The sequence below is a fragment of the Lates calcarifer genome, linkage group LG3, assembly GCF_001640805.2.
Source record: "Lates calcarifer isolate ASB-BC8 linkage group LG3, TLL_Latcal_v3, whole genome shotgun sequence".
Lineage (NCBI taxonomy): Eukaryota > Metazoa > Chordata > Actinopteri > Centropomidae > Lates > Lates calcarifer.
In genome coordinates, this window is record NC_066835.1 from 5,931,469 (window position 1) to 5,956,460 (window position 24,992).

At 41.1% G+C, this 24,992-nt stretch overlaps 1 protein-coding gene across 1 annotated transcript in view; it reads left to right on the forward strand.

Annotated features, from left to right (window-relative positions):
* Positions 1-19,584, forward strand: part of trim71 (tripartite motif containing 71, E3 ubiquitin protein ligase) — a 28,720-nt gene extending 9,136 nt beyond the window's left edge. Inside the window, exons 2-7 of the mRNA XM_018701448.2 lie at positions 6,770-6,937; positions 10,968-11,102; positions 14,838-15,080; positions 15,256-15,753; positions 16,528-16,668; positions 16,883-19,584. Coding sequence (XP_018556964.1) covers positions 6,770-6,937; positions 10,968-11,102; positions 14,838-15,080; positions 15,256-15,753; positions 16,528-16,668; positions 16,883-17,455 — 1,758 coding nt within the window. The 3' untranslated portion in view covers positions 17,456-19,584. The remainder of the gene's footprint in view (positions 1-6,769; positions 6,938-10,967; positions 11,103-14,837; positions 15,081-15,255; positions 15,754-16,527; positions 16,669-16,882) is intronic.
* The last annotated feature ends 5,408 nt before the right edge of the window (positions 19,585-24,992 follow it).

Below are 24,992 nucleotides of genomic sequence, written 5' to 3' on the forward strand. Positions count from 1 at the left end.
TGTGTAACTGGGTCATTTCCTGTAAAGGTCACACTATTTAGGCTGCCAAGTTGGCATGCCAGCCATGTATGTGTGAGAGACAAACAGGCGCTGAATATATGAGGACTTTGGAGCAGAGCGGTGTACAAGACAATGAGTGTTTGTAATCTGTCTTGTAAATGTGGCGTGTTAATGTACTGTTTTTGACTGAGCTCGGCATATGGTTAGGTTTTCTTGACATATGAGCACCCAAGACAACAATGAGAGCTTGATGTGCAAGTGTGGGAGAAAAAAGTGCTGTTATGGACTGAGGGTCATTAAGCATGTGGGTTGTTTATTATGCTCTCTAATGTTACAGTGACTAAGAATAGCTGGTTTGTGACTGTACACAGATATTCACCTTAATTACACCTCACATTCCATTCACACAGCTTCTCCGTTTCATCCTGTGTTTACACAAAGATGTAACTCCTCATGTTTTTCTCTTCTTCACCGCTTAAGTGTTAAGCACAAGACAGTCAGTCACATGCTCACTGGGTAAGGAGGCCAGCTGACTGTGGTTTGTTTTCCTTCTCTGCTGTGGGCCCGTCCAATCAGATTGCTGTCTCACAGCCACCACCCCTCCCTTGTCCTATCTGGCAGAGTTTCAAAACATTGGCAGGCATGTCTGTGTGCGTATTGTGTCCCTGGCAGCAAGCCAACAGGGGTTGCCATGAGAGGGCGGGGCAGCAGTGGAGGAAGAAGGAAAATAGACAGGAGGAAGAGAGTGATGGAAGGAACAGAGAGGAAAGGAAAAACCTCTGTAAACAAGATGTGGAGGGTGTTTTGAAAAGATGAGAGCAAAAGGAGTTCGATAAAAGGAGCTTTGTCTGGCAGATGGTATTCCAGGGATTGTTGGGAATGTCGGGCTTGGGTATTCCACAGATTATCCAGCCTTGACATACGAGACTGGCTTAAGTCTGGTGCTGCCTATTTGGTGTTTCATAAATGGAGCACCTTTGCTAATGTCCCCCTCTGTTCCTAGTTCTCTACAGTAAGAGATGCTGAATGTTGAAGTGAGTTACCTCACTGGCAGTCAATTCAGAGAGTAAAATTTCTTTACGTGCCTGATCCATTTTTGCTGTGCAGGAAACACTCTGCTGTCGGTCAATGATATGATCACTTGAATATTTTCTTTCTTTCTGATCTTGTTTCTGTTTCTGTCAGTAAGTAAGTAAAAGTCAGAGCATTTAGGCCTGAGGCCTAACATTCACACACGTTTAAAATGAGTCTTGTAAATGAAAATGAAAAAAAACCCCACAATTTTCTTTCAAAGTTTTTAAAATTAGGTTTAAATTTTTTTACTTAAACACAACTGTACTACTTTAACAGAAATTAGTTTTATGTGTGTTTTCCTGAGTTAAACTCACTTTCTTCAGAGTTTATTGATTAATAAAATCCCACTAATTTAAACTCTTGCACACCTCTGCTGGAAAAATAAAATCCCAGAGAAACAAAGTCTGATCATACACATAAAAATTGCACATCTTTCTCACTTACTTCATAACTGGGTCACTAGTAATATTATCTTTCTAATGTGGCTTATTGAATTGATTTTACTTCCTTAAGTATTTGAAATAATAAATTATTTGAAATTCATTCTAAGGTGTTTTGCTATAGGTTGATTATGAGGATAAGCATGTGTCTGGCGTATTGTGTTGTGTTAATGTTGCTTGTTAGTGTTAAAGTAATTTCAGTCAGATTTATCAGGAATTGTTTCTCTAATAACTAGTGAGTGCCTGATTGAAGTGGGTATAAAGTGTTTAATGGCAGGAAATGTGTTCTCAGTTTGATAAAGATTTACACCAAATAACTTTCAAAACTTCTTTTGCCTGTGGATTAAAAATAGCAGTTTTTGCTGGTTTTGTGTGATCTCAAGTTAGCAATTTTTTCCTGAAACTCTGTTTTCAATTAAAGTTTCATTTTACTTCCTACAGAAAAATTCCAGTCATAGATCGAATTTCAAGTCTTGCAAGCTGCAGATTTGAAAGGCATTGCAAAACATCCTCTGAAGTACATGTGAAATACATGTTTTTGTCTGTGATGGACAAGGTATAGAGAAAAATGGAAACTGCGCTGTTGAGAAATGGCTTGCTGCAGATGTCAGAGGGTCTTACTATCAGGGAGAAGTGGTTATGTTCTTTAACTTGAACATGCTCTCTCAGTTCCCAGATCAGCCCTGTTTTTTCTGGCACCACAGTGTGACATTACACGGCCCTTGTCCCTTCCCCCCACACGGCTGTGCATGCAGGCAGTGAATGCTGCACAGAGTGATTTTACTGGCTGGTTGAGCTCATGCCCTCTCCCCCAGTTCCCAGTACCTAGGAGGGGAGGGTGGGACCTATGAGACCTGTGAGCCTGTGAGCACAAAGCAAATGTACATTTACTCTGTGTTGTTTCCCTCAGGGTTTTGCTGTTTTACCCTTGTCAAGTTTGAGTTTGTTATATCTATGATAAATATAAGTAGTAGATTAAAATGTTTATATACTAGCAGAAATCACTGTGTTTATTTGTGTGGTTTTCCTGTCCTTTTTGGGACTTGTGTGTCTGCTACAAATTGCTGGACTTACTTGTACGTTAAAGTACTTGGCTCTGGTACACTCACAACGTTATATTTTAGATATTTTAATGTACTATGACTAAACTATTACTTTCAATATTGATTATTTTGTTGATTAATTTTCGATGTATGTATTAAAATGTTGGAATTGCCTATCCTAATTTCCAGTTTTCCAAAGGTGACATCTTCAGTTTGTTTTTTATGTTGATTCTCTCTTATCTCTTTTCTAATCGATTAATCAACTTATTGTTTCATCTTTGTTTAAATGCTTTTCAATGCAAATAAGGTGGTAGCAAAAACAGGCAAAACATTGACATTATCAAACACACACAGACACCCAACATAGGTGGGTGTGTCTAAGTGTAAATTCCTAATGAAGGAGGCTAATGGGCAGAGAAGGAGTATGAGAAACATCCGGTGCACTAATGAAATACAACAACTCACTTCCCCCAACGTAGCTGAGCCCTGCTGCTCAGAGCTTTATAGTGTGTGATGGGATGTTGGTTCCAGCTTGTCTCCAAGAGCAAAAACACACATCAACTTTGCATTTCATTTCTTTGTGTGTGTGTGTGTGTGTGTGTGCCATTTTGCAAGTATGTCAGCACGTGCTGGGTGTATATGTTGTGCTACATGTTAATGTGTAATAAATAAATGCTGTAGGTGAGTCACCTCTGCCTGAAGGCCTCCCCTCCAGGGTGTTGTCTGTGGAATTTACAACCATGTTAGCGTCACACCATGCCTGTTTCACGTCTTTTTTAGTTGTTTTTCACATTTTTGCGTCACGTGCACATTGGAAGTGTCTGGTGTGTTCTTGCATGTGTGAGGGTATCCGGTGTGTCCAGTGCATGGCATAGCTGTGAAATTCCTGGTCTCTTCTAGTAGCACATGCAGAGCAGCTTTGTCTCTGGCTTTCTAAGAAGCTGGTTCATGTGTGATACATTTTTGTCTCTCTTAGGTTGACTAGACATTTTTGATAAATTACTTAAAGCTTGTGAATGATGGGTTTGAAAGAGAGAGGCAGATAAACACAGAGCCAGGGAGAGAGAGAGATCCCTACATGAAGACCACTGGGAAGAACCAGTGTCTTGTGTGAGTCAATAATATTGACCAGCTTTCCAAGAGGCCGTTGTGTTATGTAATCTACAACCTTGTGTGTATGAGTGGGTGTGTTTCACTTCAAGGGCCGAGCTGTTAGTGACACATAAGCTGCAGATAGCACTAAAGATATTTGAGGTCTTGCAGCTATTTGTCATAGGATCTAGTTCCATGAAACACGACTCCAGTGTTTTATATCAGGCTTCTAGGTTATTCCGTTGTTTCTCATTTTGCCATGTTTCCATGTGCACAAATGGTGAATCTAAACATGAGATCACACATTCATAATCGATATTATTGATTTCTGAATGGTCCATATAAAATCTCATGGGTAATATGGATGTTCAGTTGTTCTATGTAGTGTTTTGTATGTATAGTTTTATTGTGTTGGGTGCAGATGATAATTAAGTATGACATCAGACCTCAGGTATAGCAGTTGTTGTCAGGGTAACAGCATGGATCCAAATATCCAAAATCCAAATATATTTGTTTTTATATTTTATTATATTTTGGTCGTTGCAAAGACATAAATGGCAATGATTTCAAGTTCACACCAGTGAGGAGAAAATCAATAGAACCATGCACATCCACTTATGAAAACATACTGTACAAAAAAAATCCTACTGAAATTACATACAGACACCTTTCACATGCAGCTGACATGTTTTGCGAAACAAATTCTAAATCAAGTGTTTACTTGTGTGCAGAGTTCAGAGTTGAAGCACAGTGTACCTGCTGCCATGCTTTCTGTCATATTTAAGATTTGCTCACCTCTGTATCAGGTCTTTGCTTCTTTCTCCTCCTCTTTCTCTAGAGCTCAGTTATTATCAATAATATTGCCTTGTGATTTGTAAATAAATGTGAAATCAGCTTTCTGGTTTGTTTTAGTGGGATTCTACACTGCGGGAGAAGAATAACTTTTTCGCCCCCCCCCTTCACAAAAGTAGCTGCCAGTAGATTCAACCATGTCCGAATTGGTTGCCCAGGGCAACTGTTACAGCCAAGCTCTGAGTAAATTAGCAAATTTTATTAGGCCCAGCTTGCCACACTGTTATATGTGTGGCAGGTTGTGTGTCATAAAACTGATTAGCATTTTCCATTAGCATTAGCTGGGGCTTCCCTCCTGTTAGGTCTCAAAACTTGACGGAAAAGCAAGTCAGCATTTTTATGTCGGGTTGTTTTCCTATTGCCATAAAAATTAACAGTGGAATAAACCACCTGTCATGTAATCGTCAATACTGGAGCTGCTTCATTTGGTGATCTAAACGAACCGCTGGACTCCATCCTCTCCTTGTCCCATCAATCTGCCTGTCCCTCACCCCCATCTGCCTCAGTCCTGTGTCCATCATTGGTTATCTCCACCTTCCTCCACCACTCCAGCCCTGCTGCATTCTTCGCTTTTGTGTGCCCCGTCCCCTTGGAATTTAGGGGATGTCAATGGGGGTGGGATAGGACAGGAGGGGAGAGAAGAGCAGGGCATTGAGTGACGGAGCTGCGCAGAGACTGTAGTGGGTGGAGAACAGTGCTCAGCAGAAGGACAGACGGCAAGAAAAAGACAAGAAGAAAAGGATCCTAGAGGAGCTTAAGGAGAAGAGAGAGGGGAGGAAGAAATCAGATAAAGGGATAGGTGTGTGTGTGTGTGTGTGTGTGTCTCATTTATGCAGCTCCCCAGGGGAACTGCCATTATTGATGGATTGATTGCAGGCCCCTCCCAATTCACTCAGGCCTTCTGCTATTGGATGTCATTGATCTGGTGTCTCTTTGGGATATGATGGCCCGTGCATATTTAATTAGCCTTCCATTACAACCAATCAGCATTCATACAAGGGGTTTAAAGCAAAGCTCAGGTTTTTTCAACAAAGGTTAAGTGACATTTACTCTTCTTATCCCTGGAGACAGGGGCACTTTTTGTCAAACAGTGCTGCTTTTTACCTCACATGTCGTGCATATACCTCGTGGCATACATAGAAGTACATTTTAATCTAACAGAAGAAGCAAATAGTACGTTTTCAGATAAAGCAGAAAACTTAGAGGTAGAAAACTCAAAAAGCATTAGACTGTTGCCAACTTTGTTGAAGTAATAAATGTTAGAAAAAAAAATAAGAGAATAAAATCCCTTCATGGCCCTCATCCTCAGATGTTCAAAGACTGCCCAGAATGGATATTGATCTGATTTTGGTGGCCTGTCGTCCCTCACGGCTTCTTCTGGTTCTGTGTTTTGGATGAGAGAAGCTCTGTGGGGTGTTGAAGCCCGTGTGATCCTCCTGGGTAGCACAGGCATATGGATGACTTGTTTATCATTCATGGTCTTTTCTCATTAATTAGCTGTGTGTGCGTGCATGTGTGTGCATGTATGTGTGTTTGAGAGAGGGAGAGAGTGACACAGTGATTAATGTATTCACCCTTCCAGTTTCATTTGTCAACCTTTGGATGACTTGCAACAGTAAAACCCAGTAGCTTTCACAAAGCTGGCACATTCGTCATCATGTCATAGGAAGAGGTGGGATGGCGATGGATGGTCATTATCCATTATCACATTACCACAGGGAAATACCATAGTAGTAATTGTTGTGGGTCTAAGGGTATGCAAAATTAGTAGGTCATTATTTAATGCTGTTTTGAGGTCAGTTTGGTATATTCTAGGTACAGCGTGGAGATGTCTGCGTCTCTATAACTCTTAACAGTGGCTCTTAAGCTATATAAGGCCTACAGACCGTTACAAATGTTTAGTAAATAGTCTAGAAGAAAAAGTCATCATGTCATTTAATTATCAATAAACAAAAAAGGATTGTAGTGTAACCAATGCACCTTGAACATACTCCACTGATGAAGTGTTGAATTGCAAAGATACCACTTTTATCATGATTGATAAAATTACACATTTAACTGCAAAATGTTTGATTTTGTCCAACTGTCATCTGCAAGATAATGAAATCACAATGATTAGTTATAGATTGTGTTATAGATGTAACTTTGAGTAATATATGAAATCCAATGGGATTTGTGGTCTGCACCCCTGTTTTTTGTTTGTTGTACGGTCATGACAACAGATGCAGTTTCATCTGAGTTATTCTGTCTATATCTCTGTTTTTGCAGGTGTTCCTGTTCTTCTGTGAAACCTGCTCAGTGCCTATCTGCAGGGAGTGCAGCGCGGGCCGGCACATGGGCCACACTTTCGTTTACCTGCAAGACGCCGTGCAGGACTGCAGGGCCATCACCATCCAGCTGCTGGCAGACGCACAGCAGGGACGACAGGCCGTACAGGTGAGACAGGAACCCAAACAAACACATTAACAGTGGAAAAAGGAAAATATCCCTTAGTCATTTATTTATTTAGTTATTTTGTTGGTTTGATCTTTCCTTCAAGTCTGGAACGAAGACCATAAAACCTGCATAAAACAACAGCCAGTGTTATAATTTGATTAGCATCAGGGTAGTACAATGTGAAAAATCTGAATAAAATCAATTCAAGAGAACAAGGCCAGATGTTCCTTATAGTTGTCTTGTGTCACTCCACAGGACTCAAATAAGTTAAATTGATTGAAGTCATAGCTAAACAAAGCCAGGAGCTCTCCTGCACAGTTCTCTGAGGTCTGCCATAAAGACAATCCTTATGAAGGTCAAACCACACAAATCCACACTCATCCATTTCCTTCAAAGACTGGAGAGACGCTAAGGAGAGCAGCTGTGTCTCTCCATCGTCCCTCGGCACAGAGCCACTGGCTATTAGAGTTGATCAGCCTGAATGTGTTTGAGAGTGACCAGTCCTGGGCTGCTGGGAAGCCTGGGGTTAGAGGTGTCCAGCTGGCCCTGAAAGGGGGTGGGTCGCATGGGGTGAGGTCTGGCGGGGGCAGGGCTGAAGGTCAAAGGGGAGGAGAAATGGAGAGGAGGATGGGGGAGGGTGGATGAGGAATTTAAAGGATTTCAGAGAAAGGAAAATCTCCCCCCTCTTTTAAAGATGTGGAACACTTTACCCTCCCCTTATTCCCCTTATTCACTCACTCACAACCCCCCGCCTCTTATTTTCACTCCCACACAGACACACACACACTGCCTTTCTTCATTTACGTAATTATAGATGGGCTGGCAGCTTTCTACACCCCCCTTATATGGTGACACATGCATGAGTGAAGAAAAGATGAGAGGTTTCATGAACAGTTTGATCACTATCTGAACAGTGTTTTTTTTTTTTACTGCCCATGACTGGAGGCACCAGATGAGGAGCATTTACTATCACTGACCTGAAGGGAATGAAGTAGTGCTGAAACATTCAGTAGATTAAATAGTTAGTCAACTGACAGAAAAGTAATGCCACTAACAGTGGCAGTTAAATTCATTCATTCATCAGTGCCAGGTCTGTCACTTTTTCAAAACTACAGGAAGCAAGCAGGAAAAATAAATTAATAATGAGCTGTTTAAATTCAGACTTCTTAGTGTATAGGGCCAACAGTTTGTGCCTTGTACTCCAGTGAGGAGTGTTCATGGAATGCATGTTGCCCCTGTCAATCCAGGTTATAGTTTTTCTTTTAGCTAAAGCAAAATGTAACCTAGTGAGCTGTGCTGCACAAATAATCATAACACCAAATGGAGTGAGAAGTAATGTAAATAAGAAATGCGAGTAAGCATTTTGGATTGTACATCAGAGGTAAAAAAAAAAGAGAAAAAATAAGAAAAATGCTTGATAAAGTTGTTAAAGGTTAAGGTGGCTAACTTTGTAAGATGCAACAGCCTTACAGCAATGTCAGCTTGTCACTCCAGTGAGACAGTGGAGGCAGCATGAATAAATAGAGCAATGTGAATTCCTCTTAGTTAGGCTATGTAGGTTGTGTTCAAATTGACTGGAACAAATTCTGTTTTAGTTTCAATGTGTTCGAACTTTCTTGGAAAAAAGGCAGCCCTATCATTGTACAATTTGAGAGTATCACCTTGGGTTCTGGGAAAATGTGTTTCACCATTACATGATAAAATACTCTTTAGCTGCAGCCTTACTTTTGAAAGAAAGATATCTATTGAGGGATAGGAATAGGTCTCTCTCTCTCTTCTCTCTCTCTCTCTCTCTCTCTCCTCTCCTCTCTCTCCCTCCCCCCCCCCTCCTCCTCTCTCTCTCCTCTCTCTCTCACACACACACACACACACATACATTAGTGTTGTCTCTTTTGCCTGGAAGGTGAGGCAGTGTTATGACCTTGGTAAAGACTGAAACATGAAACACTAGGTGATCCACTGAGGTCATGTGACATGCTAGCATGTACTATCTCCTCAGCAGAGCGTGTGCCTCACCTATCCCTTTCTCGGGTTGACCGTTGTGTGACTGGGCTATACTTTGTACCTTAATGGATAGGTACTTATGTCACTCTGGGTGCCCTTCAAGTTCCAACATATTACAGCAGGCATTTGCTCAGTTTAAATGTCATGTAGCAAAATTTTGAAATTAAAACCAGGTCCCACAGCACACACTTGAACCCCATATTTTATTTAATGAAAGGCACCAGGCTACATGTAGTTGAGTCATAACAAACCCTGCCTGCCATCTGGCAATATATTGTGGTGTTTGGTTTATGTTTGTCCATTTTTGTCCTAGGTCACCACCTTAGTAAGTGCTGACGCCAGATAATATGTAAACACACACACACACACACACCCCGCACCCCTGTCCCCCGAGGTAGGAAATTTCCGCCCACTCCACACCCATTATCTCCCCTAACCTCTGACCCTGTACTTGTGACCTCCTGGTTGGCCAGAGCATTCTCCCTGCGGTTTGATTGGTCAGTTTGACCCTCTTTGTGTTCCAAGCTGTGCTCATCTGGGAATGTTGAGGGAAAGACGGAAGCAGAGAAGATGGCGACACTGAGACGGAGAGGGAGATCGCGGGGCTAAGAAGCAGAGGAGAGAAAACAAACTGTGTATGCATGTATTGTGTGGAAGTATGAAAAAAAGAGTGTGAGCTAGAGTGAGGGAGAAAAGAGCAAAAACAGGTTGAGGTTGAGAGAAAAAATAGATTAACAGGATCACAATTGGAAAAGAAAAAAAATGTGGTTTATAAGAATGCACAGAAACAACTGGAGAAATGTGGTGGCTTTTACATTTCACACTGCCTCCTTCCTCACTCCATTTTGATAAAGGTTTACCCTGATTCCTTAAGTATTCCCTCCCTGCTGTTCCCTCTCTGGGGGCCTGATTTAGTTGACCCTTTAGCTGCCAACCGCAAATGGCCAGGCGACAAAGAAAAGGACCCTGCTGCCAGGCTTTGTTCTTGGCGGGGTGCAAGTGGGGGTGGGCGCTATGTGTCTTAAGACAGAGGTTGCAGATCATGACCTGCAGAGGTTTAGGTGACCTTTGATCCCTGCGGCCAGAATCACAAAGGAAGCCTTATCCCACCTCCCCTTCGTCCCTGTGAGGTCCGGTTCACCCTGTGACCTCCCAGAAAACGCCAGAGGAAAAGCCAGATAAAACACGGGGGGGGGGGACAAAGAGAAAAATGTGCATTTAGCCTAAATTGTAAAAAAACTAAAACCTTGTAATATGTTATTTTTCAAGTTTAGTTTCACTTCCTGTATTTACAAAAGTAATGAAGAAATGTTGTGCCCTTATTTAATTACACCAAGTCTGATTAGCTAATATTGTCCTGTGTGTAGTGACAGGGACAGGGTAAAAAGATTCATGTTTAGCACATACACAGTCGTAACTGTGAATACAAGACCAACCATAACTCAAGATTTGTGATTATACATCGCCTGAGTATTGGTGTCAAAACAGTATTTTTTCCCTACATTAGTTTGGGCAATATAAACATTTAAAACCCTTTTCATGTAACAATGCTATGAGAACCAAAATTGTTTGAAATGTAGTCCTCTCATCCTCATAAATCTTACGATGCTCCCTTTGAACAATATAAGAGTGAGTAAGGGTTCAGACTATTAGGATGCTGCATCATTCTGTGCAGTGTGAAGTGACTTCCTATTCCTGACCCATATTTCCTTTTCCCCTGTGAGGCAGCTTCCAAATGTGAGAAAAAGAATAGATCACAAAAGCTGAGCAGGTGTTTATGTGTTCACTTGCCAGGAAGATGTCACACACAGTGTCCTTTCTGTTAATGTTTCCTGCTCTTCTGCATCCTGTTTCTGGAGGTCATCTGTATCCCATCTGAATAATAAAACAGACCAGGCAGCTTTCTTTGTCAGTATATTATTTTTGCTAGTGCTTAATTAAAAAAATCCCAGCTCCTTCTCTGTCTTGCTTCAACTGAGTTTGTGTCACTTCAGTAAGGTCATACCACTGTGTTTTGTTTCCCCAGCTAAGCATGGAGAAGGTCCAGGCCATGGCAGAGCAAGTGGAGATCAAGGCTAAAGTGGTGCAGACCGAAGTGAAGGCCCTTGTTCTGAGACACAAGAAAGCACTGGAGGAGAGGGAATGTGAACTACTGTGGAAGGTGAGCTGCTACCTTTGTGTACATCAGAGTCCAGTCAATGTCAACATTGGGAAGAGTTTGTTTTAAAAGCCAGTTTCAGTTATGTTCTGGTCTAGCTGCTACCTTTCAGGTCAGTTTGGCCGACAACTAACAAGTACAGTGTTTTCTTTTCCACTTGTCACCCTGGTGCTAATGTACTATTGGTGTTACAGACCTGGAGCAAATAAATGCCTTCACTTTATTTAAAGTGCCTCTGAATCAGAAGCAGTCCTACATTATACAAAATATACCTTACATTTACTTTAGTAAATATTTTTTGTGATATTAAATTGGATACAAAAAGCTCTTTTTCATCATCCATACCTATACCCAGCCACCTGCGTTCACATCTAAACTTCTGAGTAGCCTGCAACAGAAACAGTTTTTCAGTGGTATATTTGATTGTGAACTGTCATTTTAGGTAAGGCATGTAGAGCACTTGTCAGGATTGGTTAATTAAACTCAGTTAAACTAAACAAAACCAAGGAGCCAGCTTTTAAGCTGACTGTTTGATTCGCAGCCTGCACTTCAGAAACACTCTGCACGGGCCTCTCAGGTTTAAGGTTACCCTGTGTAGGAGAGGGTTTTTGGGTGAAAGAAAGAGTCCTCATCCCTGGGGCCCCTCGCCCCTGGTTAAACCATGCTTCCAAATCCCTTAGCCCTGGGTAATAAATGAATAACAACATAAAATGTCATAAAAAGGGCACAGTATTACATGCATGCCTTTGCACCAGTCAAGTCTCTAACACAAACACACATGTACAAACACAAAATCCACATCATATGATCTACAGCTGAAACCAGATAGTAACGTGTGCACATGCATTTGTACATTTATGTACATGTGCAAATTTGTTACTTTGGTCCCGGTAGAACATAACCATCAATTTAACCGAGCACCCACTCGTCTACCACGCTCTTATTTCTCCTCTCTCCCTCAGCAGGTTCAGTGACATTGTAAAAAAAGTGACTTATGTCTTACTCTGTCAGATCTTAGCACCCCTCTGTGTGTGTGCAGGTCAAAGTGTCACAAGGAAGGTTTTCACTTACCCATGTTCCCGCTTTAATCCCTTTTACACCACTACAGGACTCAGTCTTTATCCCTGACTTGATAAACTCATTACAAGTAACCATAATACACTCACACGGAGTTTCTCTGTCCTTCATGTTCCTTTCTTTCTTGTAATCTGACCCACTGATTGTCTAACTATTACATGTTTCATGAATTTAGATACTTTGCTCTAGTACGCAAGCTGTAGGCGACTTTTGCAATGCAATCATTTTTGGTCTGTGATTACTCTGTGAGTATGCTTTACTACACTTGATGAATGATGCTGAGAATTTCAGGAATACCAGTGTGTGCAGATAAAAGCTACATGTGACGTAGGGAGGTGCTGATTGATTATATGATCCTTATTTGGTCCTTATAGAGCTTGTGGGAGATTGTCTTGCCGTTACTTAACTACTGCTTTTGTTATTTGAATTATGGAGGCGAGCATTGCTGTTAAAAAACTGACACATTTACAAAATTAATTGTCAACTATTGAGTAGTTGTTTTAAGTAATTTATCAATCAATAAAGCCAAACATTAGCGGGTCTATCGTCTGAAATGTATGTATTTGCTTCATTTCTCCATTTTATATTATTCAAATTGAAATTTGCTGTTTAGGCTGTTGCACACACAAAACAATTATTGTGAAGAAGGCACCCTAAACTGAGTAGTGTGATCTGCGTTTGTCACCATTTTCAGACTTGTAACAATTTTAAAAGAATCAGTTTAATAGGTAATAAAAATAATTGTTAATCACATTTTAGAACCCCCAACTTGATACCAATAATCAAATGAACAGTGTGTAGAAACCAGTGTGATCTGTGAGGCCCCTTCTCCAGTGTAAACAGATTTGGTCATTTCAGCCCAGTGAAAAGTGTTGCAGTGGTGGTGTGTTCTATCAATGCTCTGCTCTGCTCTGCTGCTTTTTCTTTACTTGCTTCCCTCTGTATGCTACTTTGCTCCTCAGCGTAGGTACAGGAAGCTTGAAAGTTGAGCTGTACAACTCCTGAATCATACAAGATTTTCAAAATCAGTCTGCTAGTGTTTCCTGTACTGCGAGCCAATGTGTTGGTCACCTGTGCTGACAGGAAAACAGAAACTGAATCCAGGAAGGTGTGCTGCAGTGACTCAGCATTGTGTCAGCGAACTAGAGAGGTACATGCCTCTGAGGCGACAGCAAAGGCACCCAATGTGACTCAAGGGGTAAAATATGAGACTCAAAAATTATGAGTGTGAGTCTGGGTGTGTCTTGTATATGTTATTATGTGAACATGACAAGAAGGATGTTCTGATTTATAAGTAACTCAGAACATCAAGGTCTCTCTCTCTCTCTGTCCAGTTTTTGCTCTGAAATTCATACCAACTCTGCTAATGAGTGTCTCAAAGAGGAGCTAAAACGAGCTGTCTATCCATCAGAAAGCCTAACTTGAGTCTTTGTCCTCAGTGACTATAAAGTGTAACGCTAGTCTCACAGATGCAAATTGCAGTTCCACTTATGCCACGGATTAACAAAAGACCCCTCTCTTTTGGACTCTTTGTTTCCTTCAGACTCTCTCCCTACTATCAAAAGTAACTATAGAGGCAGTCAGGGCTATTGTGTTATACTCTTTTTGTTAGGTGATGGTAAGTAAGAGCACAGTCTCTGCCTCTGAGATTCTGCCACCCCCTTTAAGGCTTTATTCTCACTGACTGTACTGTAACTTTATCCACTGTCTCACAAAAACAGAGTTGTGTCATGGTTAAGTGACAGTTGGCCTTTTTTTTTTACTACAATCACCTGAATAATTCACTTTATTACTCATTTTCTTTTCCTTTTTTTGTGTGTTTTTTTCTTGTTTTTTTCTGGTTGCAGCTGTTTTTCAGCAAATACGTACAATGTCTTTTTCCATAGTTGTAGTTATTTGCTTTGTATGGTTGAATTGCTGCTCAAAAATGGCACAAAAATAAAAGTGAAGTGATAGAAGGGTTTTCGTGCTGGAGACTAGAGAATTTATGGCTGAATAAACATTTTCTCAAACACCTACAATCTGATTAATTTTACCATAGAAATGAATAAGGTACTGTTTCCAATCTGTGACCATCAACAAGTCCATCTCCATATAAATCTAATGCTGTCAGTTACTACTGGTTACTACTGTCAAACCGTTATATAGGTATATAGATATACAGGCAACTAGCTGCATTTCAAGGCCTTTTCTTCTTCTTCTTCCTGAATATCTGGCATACTTGGTAATGTCAGCACATTGCTGCCATCTAGTGGGCAGACCTGCTGTGACCAGTCTGTACAGAGAACAGAGATTCCAGGACACTTGATGTCTGTGTTATTACACATTCAGTTTTAATAAAAGCAAGTGGAGGAGCTGGTTTCTAATGAGGGTAGCTACACCCCACAAAGTGTTTGACAGTAGTCTAAATTTGGGCAATCATGTAATAGTTGAACCCCAGAATGATTTTTCAAACCTTGTTTTGTTTTTAGTTTCCTACATAGTATGACTGTCATCAGAAAATGAAATGAAATACAAAAAGCAACTGTCTGTTTTTCAGCTGATTGGCTAATTTGTCAGGTGCTTCAACTGCTGTTTATTAAACAAAATCCTCAGTGGTGATCATAAACGTGGAGTGGTGGTTCTCCTACCCACATTTTTATATTCACTGTCTCCTTTCAGGTGGAGAAGATCCGTCAGGTGAAGGCCAAGTCTCTGTACCTGCAAGTGGAAAAGCTGCACCAGAGTCTGACCAAGTTGGACAGCACCATCGCTGCTGTCAGTCAGGTGCTTGATGAGGGCCGCCACCTAGACGTGCTGCTGGCCAGGGAGCGAATGCTCACCCAGATCCATGAACTCAAGGCTCTCAGGGGCCTGCTTCAGCCACAAGAGGATGACCGCTTCATGTTTACTCCTCCAGACCAGGTAAGCGCTGAAAACATGGAGATCATTAAGAAATGGCCAAGACTTCACCTTTAGATGGTTTTGAACTAAATATTATGTTTACTTATCCTGGTGGTTAATATGTTCTTAGTTTACCAGTAGAAAGTAGAAACATAAACACAAAGCAATTGAACTTATTCCATAATGGTTTCCACAGACTCTGTACATAGCCATCCAGTCCATGGGTCTGATCAGCAGTGGATCCTTTGCCCCGGTCACCAAAGCCCACGGCGAAGGTCTGAAAAGTGCACTTCGCGGCAAACCTGCCACCTTTTCTGTGATTGGGTACGACCATGATGCCGAGCCACGTCTTTCTGGAGGAGACACTGTGTCTGCAATAGTCATGTCAGTTGGTGATGGCAACCTGTCTGCAGCAGAGGTAACAGACCACCAGAATGGCTCATACACCGTCAGCTACATACCCAAATGTGAGGGGGAGCACCTTGTGTCAGTGCTGGTGTGTAACCAGCACATCCAGGGCAGCCCCTTCAAAGTGATGGTGAAGTCGGGGCGGAGCTATGGGTCTTTGGGTTCCCAAGTCTCATCCTTTGGGTGCGAGGGGGAGGGAGATGGTCAGCTCTGTCGTCCCTGGGGCATCAGCGTGGACAAGGAGGGATATGTGGTGGTGGCTGATCGCAGCAACAACCGCATACAGGTACAGCTTGATATTTTGTCTATCTATAATCAAAAATGGTTAATGAATTAGTTCCCATAAGCCTTACTCCTCTATACCTGGCCAGTATCTGTTTTTTACAGCAGTTAAGGAAATTATGAAAATTAAGCCATTAAATGTGGAAAAAGCAAAGCATTTGTATTCAGTATTTAAGACTCTCAAAGCAACTCTGTCTTTTTCTTTCTGTTTTAGGCTGAGTAGTCTGTTTCTACTCAGCCTGACAAAATAAATGCAACAGAAATCTGCACCTAAATTGCATTAAGAGTGGTTATATTAAGATTATCGTTCACTCATTAATCATCAGGTAATGCTAACAGTGTTGATTTTTGTGCTGAAATGTTTATGTAGCAGAGAGTCTGCTTAGCATACTTTGTGCTGGAATGTGCATGAATATTATTTCCTCCTCCTTTCTTCCTTCCACACAACCACACAGACAAATACACACACTTATGAACACCATTCACTGTAATGTCTAAAAAAATGTTTTGTGATGAAATGATGAAAATAGAAAAATCTAAATTAGCACTATACAGAACTGAGTGCCCTAAATTTTGGGAACACGGGAAAGGTCCTGACTACTTAAACACTCATTTGTTTGAGTGCTGCACCTTAGAGTACTTTGCTTGGTGAAAACATTAGCTGTATGTCAGTTACAGTTGTTGCAGACAGCAAAGCAGAGAGTCGACAGTCAGTAAAAAGTACACAAAAGTTCAGCTGGGTTTGCTCAGTTTGTGTTTTTGTTCCCTCCCTCTCCAGATATTCAAGCCTTGTGGTGCCTTCCACCATAAGTTTGGTTCTCTGGGTTCTCGGCCTGGTCAGTTTGATCGTCCAGCTGGGGTTGCATGTGACAGTCAGAGACGAATCATTGTGGCTGATAAGGACAATCACCGTGTGCAGGTATGAAAACCCATGTTGACATGATCACTACTTGCTAATTTTGCACAATAGCTGGAATTCCATTGTAAAATTGTGTAAGTTACAAAAGCACATTGGCTTCTTAAAGTTTGTAAAGCCATATAGACATATGTAAACACATAGCTCCTCATGCTTACTCTCCTGCTACTCCACGCATAAACACACTGGGCTTTAAGACATTTGCTTTGTCTGACAGGTGTTTACTTTTGAGGGCCAGTTCCTGCTGAAGTTTGGGGAAAAGGGTACCAAGAATGGGCAGTTCAACTATCCCTGGGATGTGGCTGTCAACTCTGAGGGTAAGATCCTGGTCTCAGACACCAGGAACCACCGCGTGCAGCTCTTCGCCCCTGATGGCTCTTTCCTCAACAAGTACGGCTTTGAAGGGGCCCTGTGGAAACACTTTGACTCTCCCAGAGGAGTGGCCTTTAACCACGAAGACCACCTGGTGGTGACCGACTTCAACAACCACCGGCTCCTGGTCATCCGGCCAGACTGCCAGTCAGCTCGCTTTCTGGGCTCTGAAGGCACCGGGAACGGGCAGTTCCTGCGTCCACAGGGCGTTGCCGTGGACCAGGAGAACCGCATCATCGTCGCCGACTCCCGTAACCACCGAGTCCAAGTGTTTGAGCCCAATGGAAACTTCTTATGCAAATTTGGCACACAGGGGAGTGGCTTTGGACAGATGGATCGCCCCTCTGGTGTGGCTGTGACGCCTGACGGAGTCATTGTGGTCGTTGACTTTGGAAATAATCGCATTCTCAAATTCTAAAAAAAAAAAAAAAAAAAAAAAAAAAAAAATTGCATTCTCTCCCTCCGTTTGCCCCTTTTTGCAGTTTTTTTGATGAAGGAAATGGAGGAGAGAGAATGAATCAACTGACACAACAGGAGGAGAGCTCAGAGAGGATTGAGAGCATGTTGAAATGAAGGGAAATTAAAACTATAGATAATTATTTTTTTCATTTATATTGATATTCACCAAATCAGATATCTGTGGTATGAATGACAAAGGGGACCTCTACAAATTGATAATCAGTAGAAAAAAGAGCCATATTTCCTTTCCTTAGTCTCAGCTGCTCTGAATTCTCACTGTAAGCTCTCCTTAATTATCCATCTCAGGGAATTCCTCACTTTTCTTGAAATCTTATACCCTCTGCTCCACACCTACCTCATTTAGCTCTTTATGAATGTACTCATAGTCACTGAGCAGAGGTTTTAGTCCATTAAGTTTTACAAAGAAGAAAAGTCTACCTCTATACTTTGTTATTTAAGAGAGACAAAAAAGAGTAGATTCTTCAGTTGATATTTGCACAGGATTAATGGAATTCTTGCTGTGCATTTTGAAATATGAGTTAAAGTGACCCTCCTGAATGTTGTTGCTGAGACAATACTCAGACCACTGTAGAGGCTGCATGAATTATTCTTATTAGAAGGCTTCGGTCGGAGAGGAAAGTATGGTACAGTAGTTTCCTTTTCATGTTTTAGGCTAGTTAGTTTTTTGTTTATGCATCGACCCTTGTCTCTTTGTGGCTCTGTGGACTTTGTAGTATCATGATAGCCCTAAGAGGAGTGTATGAAGCGATGCCAAACTTGATAGAATCAAAATTAGCTCAGGTCATGGTAGGACTGATTAAAATGATCAGTACTTTTCAGGCTCTCCCTCTAGCTTTACTGTCTAATGCTGATTTGCTGAATTTATTGATTAGCAAAAATATAAAGATTAGGGAATCATCTCCAGTATGTATACCCTGTAATAGAATTATCCATAGTGTTTGATTCCCCCCCCCCCCCAAAAAAAAAAAAAAATGTTTCTCATAAGACTGGATGAACTGAAGTTTTTGACAAAATTAGACAACATGTGTTGTTGCTATCCAGTGAGCTGCATGAACAACTAAGATGCAAAGATTTGTATGCAAGTAGAGCAGCATCACCTCCAAAAGGGAGGACTCACCAAAGGATTTTGGAGAAGAAGCTTCCAAGATCTGGATCGATTAGTGATCTTAACGTAGAGATTTAATCATACAATTGAATGACACCTTTTTGATGAGGCATGCTGTGTGACAAAAGCCTCAAACATAGACATCTAATTTGGCTGTCCAGAGGACATTAATGATATCAAATTACAGACCTAACATCACAAACATCTTCTGGATTTAGATTGTGGTTGAAAACCACTCCCTTTGGCTCCTAGGGCCAGTAGTCCTGTCCAGTGAGGGCACCATCACAAAGCCCTGCCCTATTTATTGATACCTGGAGCTGTGGAGACATCTCCAGACGCTAGTAGACCGATTCCTCCAGTAGGCGGTCTATAGACCAAAGTTAGAATTTCTGCACAATGGCCAACTGTAAATTTGGCAATTAAAATAACTAAACCCCTTCTTTAAAAACATTTTCTTGAATAATCATTGTTGCTGGGAAATCTAAAGTTCACAAAACTCACAGAGTCAAGTTCAAAGCACTGTCCATGTTTATTGTGCATGAGAACTTTCACATCCTGCTAAGGCCCTAGCTGTTTGCAGCAGGTTTTGAAGGAAGACCCTTTTTGTCTGTCTGTGGAGATGTTTGAATAGAGAACAGAGGATGCCCGCACCAAAGAGAACCCCCCTCTCCCCCTCACATTTATCGCATCAGCTGATGCCCAGTTTTATCAATATTAGATGCCCTGTAGGCTCAAATTAGCATCTCAGATTAGCCTTTGTCTCCCAATCTAATCTCCACAGAAGCTAATAGATACTAACTCTTTGTGGTGAAAGCATTGTGGGGTTTTGAATCCCCTTGCCCTTTGTTCAATCTGTGTCCCGCTGGAAGCACTAAGACAATTAAGGTTCTGTTGGCCACTTCCTTAGCCAAGCAAAGAATCTTGGGACCCATTAAAAGCGTCACCGACTGGCTCTCACCTCTGAGGAGAGGGCCCGTCTGCACATGATCAGGATTTACGTCCTCATATCTCACCTGTACCTCAAGACTCGTTTTACCTCTTTTCTCGTATACTTCAACTCCTGAATACCTCAAATATGTCAGTCATAGCTACTGTGCATTTAAATATTCAAATACCTCAACTTGTTACTCTCTGAATACCTCATTTTTACTTTTTATTTAAGCATACCTCGTCAGATATTTATGCATTACAAGTATACCTCATTCTTTGAATTTTGTTGTGTTACAGTACAGTACATGTCCCATAGCTCTAGGACCAAAGATCATGGTACTGTTTCAAGTCAAAATAAAAAAATGTATATTATGGTCACCGCTCCATCTCGCAACCCTGAACCAACCTTTTGGTTCGTTGAATCTACTGTAAATTGCCTGGTAAACTATGCCTTCTGTCACCAAGAAACCAAATATTTCAGATTAAAGAATTGTGCCAAAATGATCTGTAAGAGTTCTGTGCCAAACAGGGTTGGCATTTGGACCACGCTGTTGTAGACGACTAATGTCATTGGACCATTATATCATATATACAAATGTTAAATCAGAGCACCTGAGGATAAATCCTTGCTCTCTGACTGGATGCGCTTACAAGGGCTGTGCCCTGTTTATCTTTACCTCATGATGATGATAATGATGATGATGAACATGCAGATTCCACTTGTACTTTGTTACTGTGTGCAAGGGGTGAGGGGAAGAGGAGCTGTCCTCTGAACTTTGCACACAAAACAACCAACTAATTTAAGCATAATTAACCAATATTTCAGTGTGGATTTTAGGATGCTTGATGTTGCTTGTGGAGACAAGTGTAAACTCAGCCATTCTGACATTCTGAGGATTACGCCTAATAGTGACAACAGGCTGGTTTATTATTTAAGTGGGGCTATTAGCACATTGATGATGAGTCAGTTTGAGTCCACAGACTTGACAGCTTTGAACACAACACCTAGTTTCACCAATAAGATTGTTTTTTGCTTTTCAGTATTACTCTGTGAAATGTTCATTCATGTTGCATCAGTTTTTTTAATTAAGATTGCAGAATTCTATCTTTAAGATCCTTAGGTCTTCACTCTTAAAGAGGAGAAATGTATTTTAAACCTTTATTTTGTTTTTCATTTTGTTGCATGCTTTAAAAAGTCCTTGTATTATACTAACGTCTCTCAGATAGGTGTTGAAAAACTCAGATGGGGTGGGTAGCTGACTATTGGGATGATTTTACCAAAATATATACCCAAAGATGTGTATGTGTGTGTTAATATTGCGTCGGATGGAACCTTTGACCTTGGCGATTGTATTTCCTGTTCTCTAGAGGCTCTGCAGAGCACAACCTGTTCAGCCAGCCATGCCTTGATTCCTGAGAAACAATAGAGGCAGAGTTTTCAGATAAACGCGCAAGGCTGGTCTGCCCCTCGACCATTAGTGCTTAATTTTCTTTACCTCCCCCTTGTATGCATAATATGGGTAGATATATTAACATATTGTCTTTTCACACTCAAGCCCTGTAACTTATGGAAGCTATAAAAACCTTCCATCAAAGATGAATCCATAAGGCGGCCATTTTGTGTTTGGACCTAGTAATGGGAACTCTCTCACTGTCATGTGAGAGGCAGCTGTGTCTCTCCAGCACAAACTAGCAATCAGCTCTGTGGTGACGGCTGCTGAGCGTGTGATCGGTTGACTGCACCCCTGCTCGATGTGGTTCTTTTTGTTTTTCTATTGGGCCCCTGTGCTTTTTGTCCACCATTTTATTTCTGGCCTCTTGCGGCTTTAAGAGAGAAAGGAAAAAACAAAGCTGAACCAGGTGATGTGCAAGGTCGTAGACCTCCTTCTAATGATTGTATACTCAAAAGAAAGAAAGAGAGAAAAAGGTTTGAAAATTTAGAAAGGAAAAAAATAAAACTCAGGTAGTTCTCAGTAGCCCTGCCCTGCAGGTGTCTCATTGAAACGTGTCCCGTAGTGATGATGTAATGACTTTTGTTTTCCTTGTTATGACCTCTCAGTACTAGTCTGATTCTTTTGTGTCCATTTACATATTATAAAAAAAAATTTCTCAATCTGAAAAAAGTAATGCTTTTGATTAGGTTCCCCTGATTAATCCTTTTTTTTTTTGCCAATTTTTGATTTTTCTTTTACAAAAAAAGTACAAATACTTCACACCACTTGATGCTCGTTGGCCCTTTTAGAATGTATTTTGTGAAGAAAAGGGTTAAATGGGATCATGTTGATTCTCACTTGCTACAACCAGCTGCTGGAAGCCTTACAAGACAGAACAGAGAATACAGAAAATACTCAGCTCTTCTCTAAGATTCGTTGCTAAATGTTGAATCGTGTGGTTGTAGTGGGAACATGCAGCACCGCGTTCGTTTATAAACCTGCTTGAACATCAGCTGAGATGGTAGGTGTTTGGCCCTGGGGGGATAACAGCCAGCTCATCTTGTGCACACTCTGTTGTGTCCTGTTCTCCCAGCAGCCGGATGTTTGTTTAGTGAGTGTTGTGTTTGTGCGCTGCATCTACATTGTCTGAGCAGAAATTCACTGAATGTATCCTCCTCACAGTCCAAGAGACAGGGCGAGTCAGCACGGCCAGCTGAGTTTAGATGGGTGCTGCTGGTGCTTCCTCATCCATGCCACTGTGTGTGTGTGTTTATCAGTCAACACCCTGTGCGTGTGTGTGGTGTGTGTGTTTGTGTGTGTTTGTGTGTGTGTGTGTGTGTGTGTGTGTGTGTGTGTGTGTGTGTGTGTGTGTGTGTGTGTGTGTGTGTGTGTTTGCCAGCACACCTTCCCTCCCTCTTAACACACACTCACACGTGAGCTGAGTGGAAGTGCAGATGTCAGGTCTTCAGTCTAAATAAGGCAAAGGAGACTATAATATATTGGCCACCTGCTGCTCACTCTACTATCTGGACTTTAAACATTTCCTATGCAGTTTTTTGTTTGTTCTTTTTTTTGTTTACACTTAAATAAAGTTGTATTTCTTTGACTTCAAATTATGTCTCTCTCTCTTAGCTCTTGAACTGCACAAATGGGAAGTAATATTCATTTATTTGTGTTTAGTGCTGCCTTCATTCACAGAGGGTTTTGAATACTGCTAGTAATATATGTTCCCATGCACATAATGTAGCCATAAAATCACACCGTCTAAAGCAACCTTTTCACAGCACACAGCCGATCTCTCTCAGGAAGGTTTGTTGTTTCCCAGTGTGCAAGGGACATAAGGTGGACGGTGTGAGTTCATGTGCCTGACACCGTAAACAGCTGAACCTGTTTAAGCCAGAAAAACGCCCTTAGTTACTTCATAATGAGTCTGAAACTAGTTTGGACAGTGACTGGTTTCACTGGGGGAAAGAAGTGCACATTCCTCACGTTGTAATGTCACTTTTGCTTTGTTCTTTGCAATTCAGGAGACTGTGTGAGGAGGCAGCCACATTAGAAGTTCATGCAAGAATGTAGAAAATTTACAACAGTAAGATGAAAATAATTGATGTCTTGCAAGGGAAAGTACCATTTTCAAATTTGTACAGATAAATCTCCTGGCAGAATGATGAACAAGAAGGACATCAAACAGTATAACATCATAACATATTATGGGATGATCTAGCCTGCAAACTAATAATTAATTATAATATAATTATAACATCAAAAGCTTTGATTTACACGGGACATTTCAAAGTACTTAACAAACCTCAAATATATGTTGTACACATTGATAAATACATCATGGACTGTCACCGCCCTCTAGTGGAGATGACAGAAAGAGAGCAAACGGTGTGATTTCCCTCAGCTGCCAGCAGCGAGGTCAGAGGTCAGCGGGGAGGTGGGGGGTGTGCTTCCTATTACTCAACCTCAGGTCAGCTGGGTACATATGAAAAATATCCTCCTGGGCAGAATTTGATATGTGATGATTTTAATATTATTACTGGCTGAATCTGCTACTTCAGTTCTTCTCCAGAAAGATTGTTATGTGTTATGTGCATGTGGATGGAAAAATGTTATAACTGGTGTTTGTCTTGTTTTTTTCCACTCAGGAAATAAGCAGAGACAGAGGCATGACATTCTGTACTGTGCCTGGTTGGTCAAGTAACAGTACTACAGCGATACACACAAATATGCAGTTCAACAGAACAATTATTTGTTGGCTGTTTTGACTTTTCTTTACTGTTTACATTCATATATTGATTTATTTACTCATTTTATAAATAATAATCTAAGCCACAAATAAGTATATATGTACCTCAGCAATACAGCTATGATGTCTTGACAGAGATGTTCATCAGGTAATATTGAACATGTGACCAAAAGGTCCATAAGTAGACTTCATACAATTCATTATGCCATATACATGAGTTGCTTATGGCAAAATCCTCTGAACATAGTGATGAATATAAAAAAAATGAATTAATAAAATGACTATAAAAAAACATGTTATTCGTAGATGATTTAGAAACATGATACAGATTAGATAAATCTGTTAAGACTAGGAGAAGACATATATATATATATATATATATATATATAGTAATAAATAAATTAAAAATAAATAAATAAATTCACCATAATCATTTGCTGATGACATTATTATAATAAGTGTTCTCCACAGCAAACATTTTGACAGGAAAAGCACAGGTGTGGCAAATATCCTTAGTTCCATCAAAGTGCACATGTAAACCAGGCCTATGGTTAGACTCAGCTGTAGTTCCATGCCTCCACAACTTGATGTCAGCAGTGCAACGTTTCACATTCACCCTGAGAGAAACACTGTGGGCTAACTGTCTTAAAGTAAATTTGTGGTTCAGTACATTGATGCATGATATTAATCATATCAAGAGGAGGACTGGATAAGAATGTAAGCTGTGTGAAATTTAGTGTGGTGAATCTGAGAGGGTAATGCCAATAAGAGAAGTGGCGGTTTGAACCAGGATGAGTCGTGAACTGCAGGTTTGCAAAATTACAATGACAAGACACGACACAGCGTCTCTGATCAAACACAACAGCAGGCTGGTGGGGCCTCAAACATCTCCTGAGCACAGAGACGGGAGAGCAGGAGCAAAGGAGCACCTGTATGTGCGAGCCCCCAACAGATGGCTGGGAGGTCCTCAGTTGGTGTGTGTTTGTGTGGATGTCTGCATCTACTGTATGTGTACGGGTATGTGGCTCTCAGTGGAGCCAATTAGCTGTAGCAGACTGGGATGGTGCCACAGAGCACAGAGATCCAGATTGTTTCGCTTTGGTGGCGGCACAAACTCGACTGCTCTGCCAGAATCAGCTGAGAGCATCAGTCACCTTTAGTCACCAAAGATCTGATTACATGGTCATAGTTTTATGCTACTAATTTGTTTGCATAGAGCACCAAGAAGCTCACATTTAGAAACACCCAGAAGCCA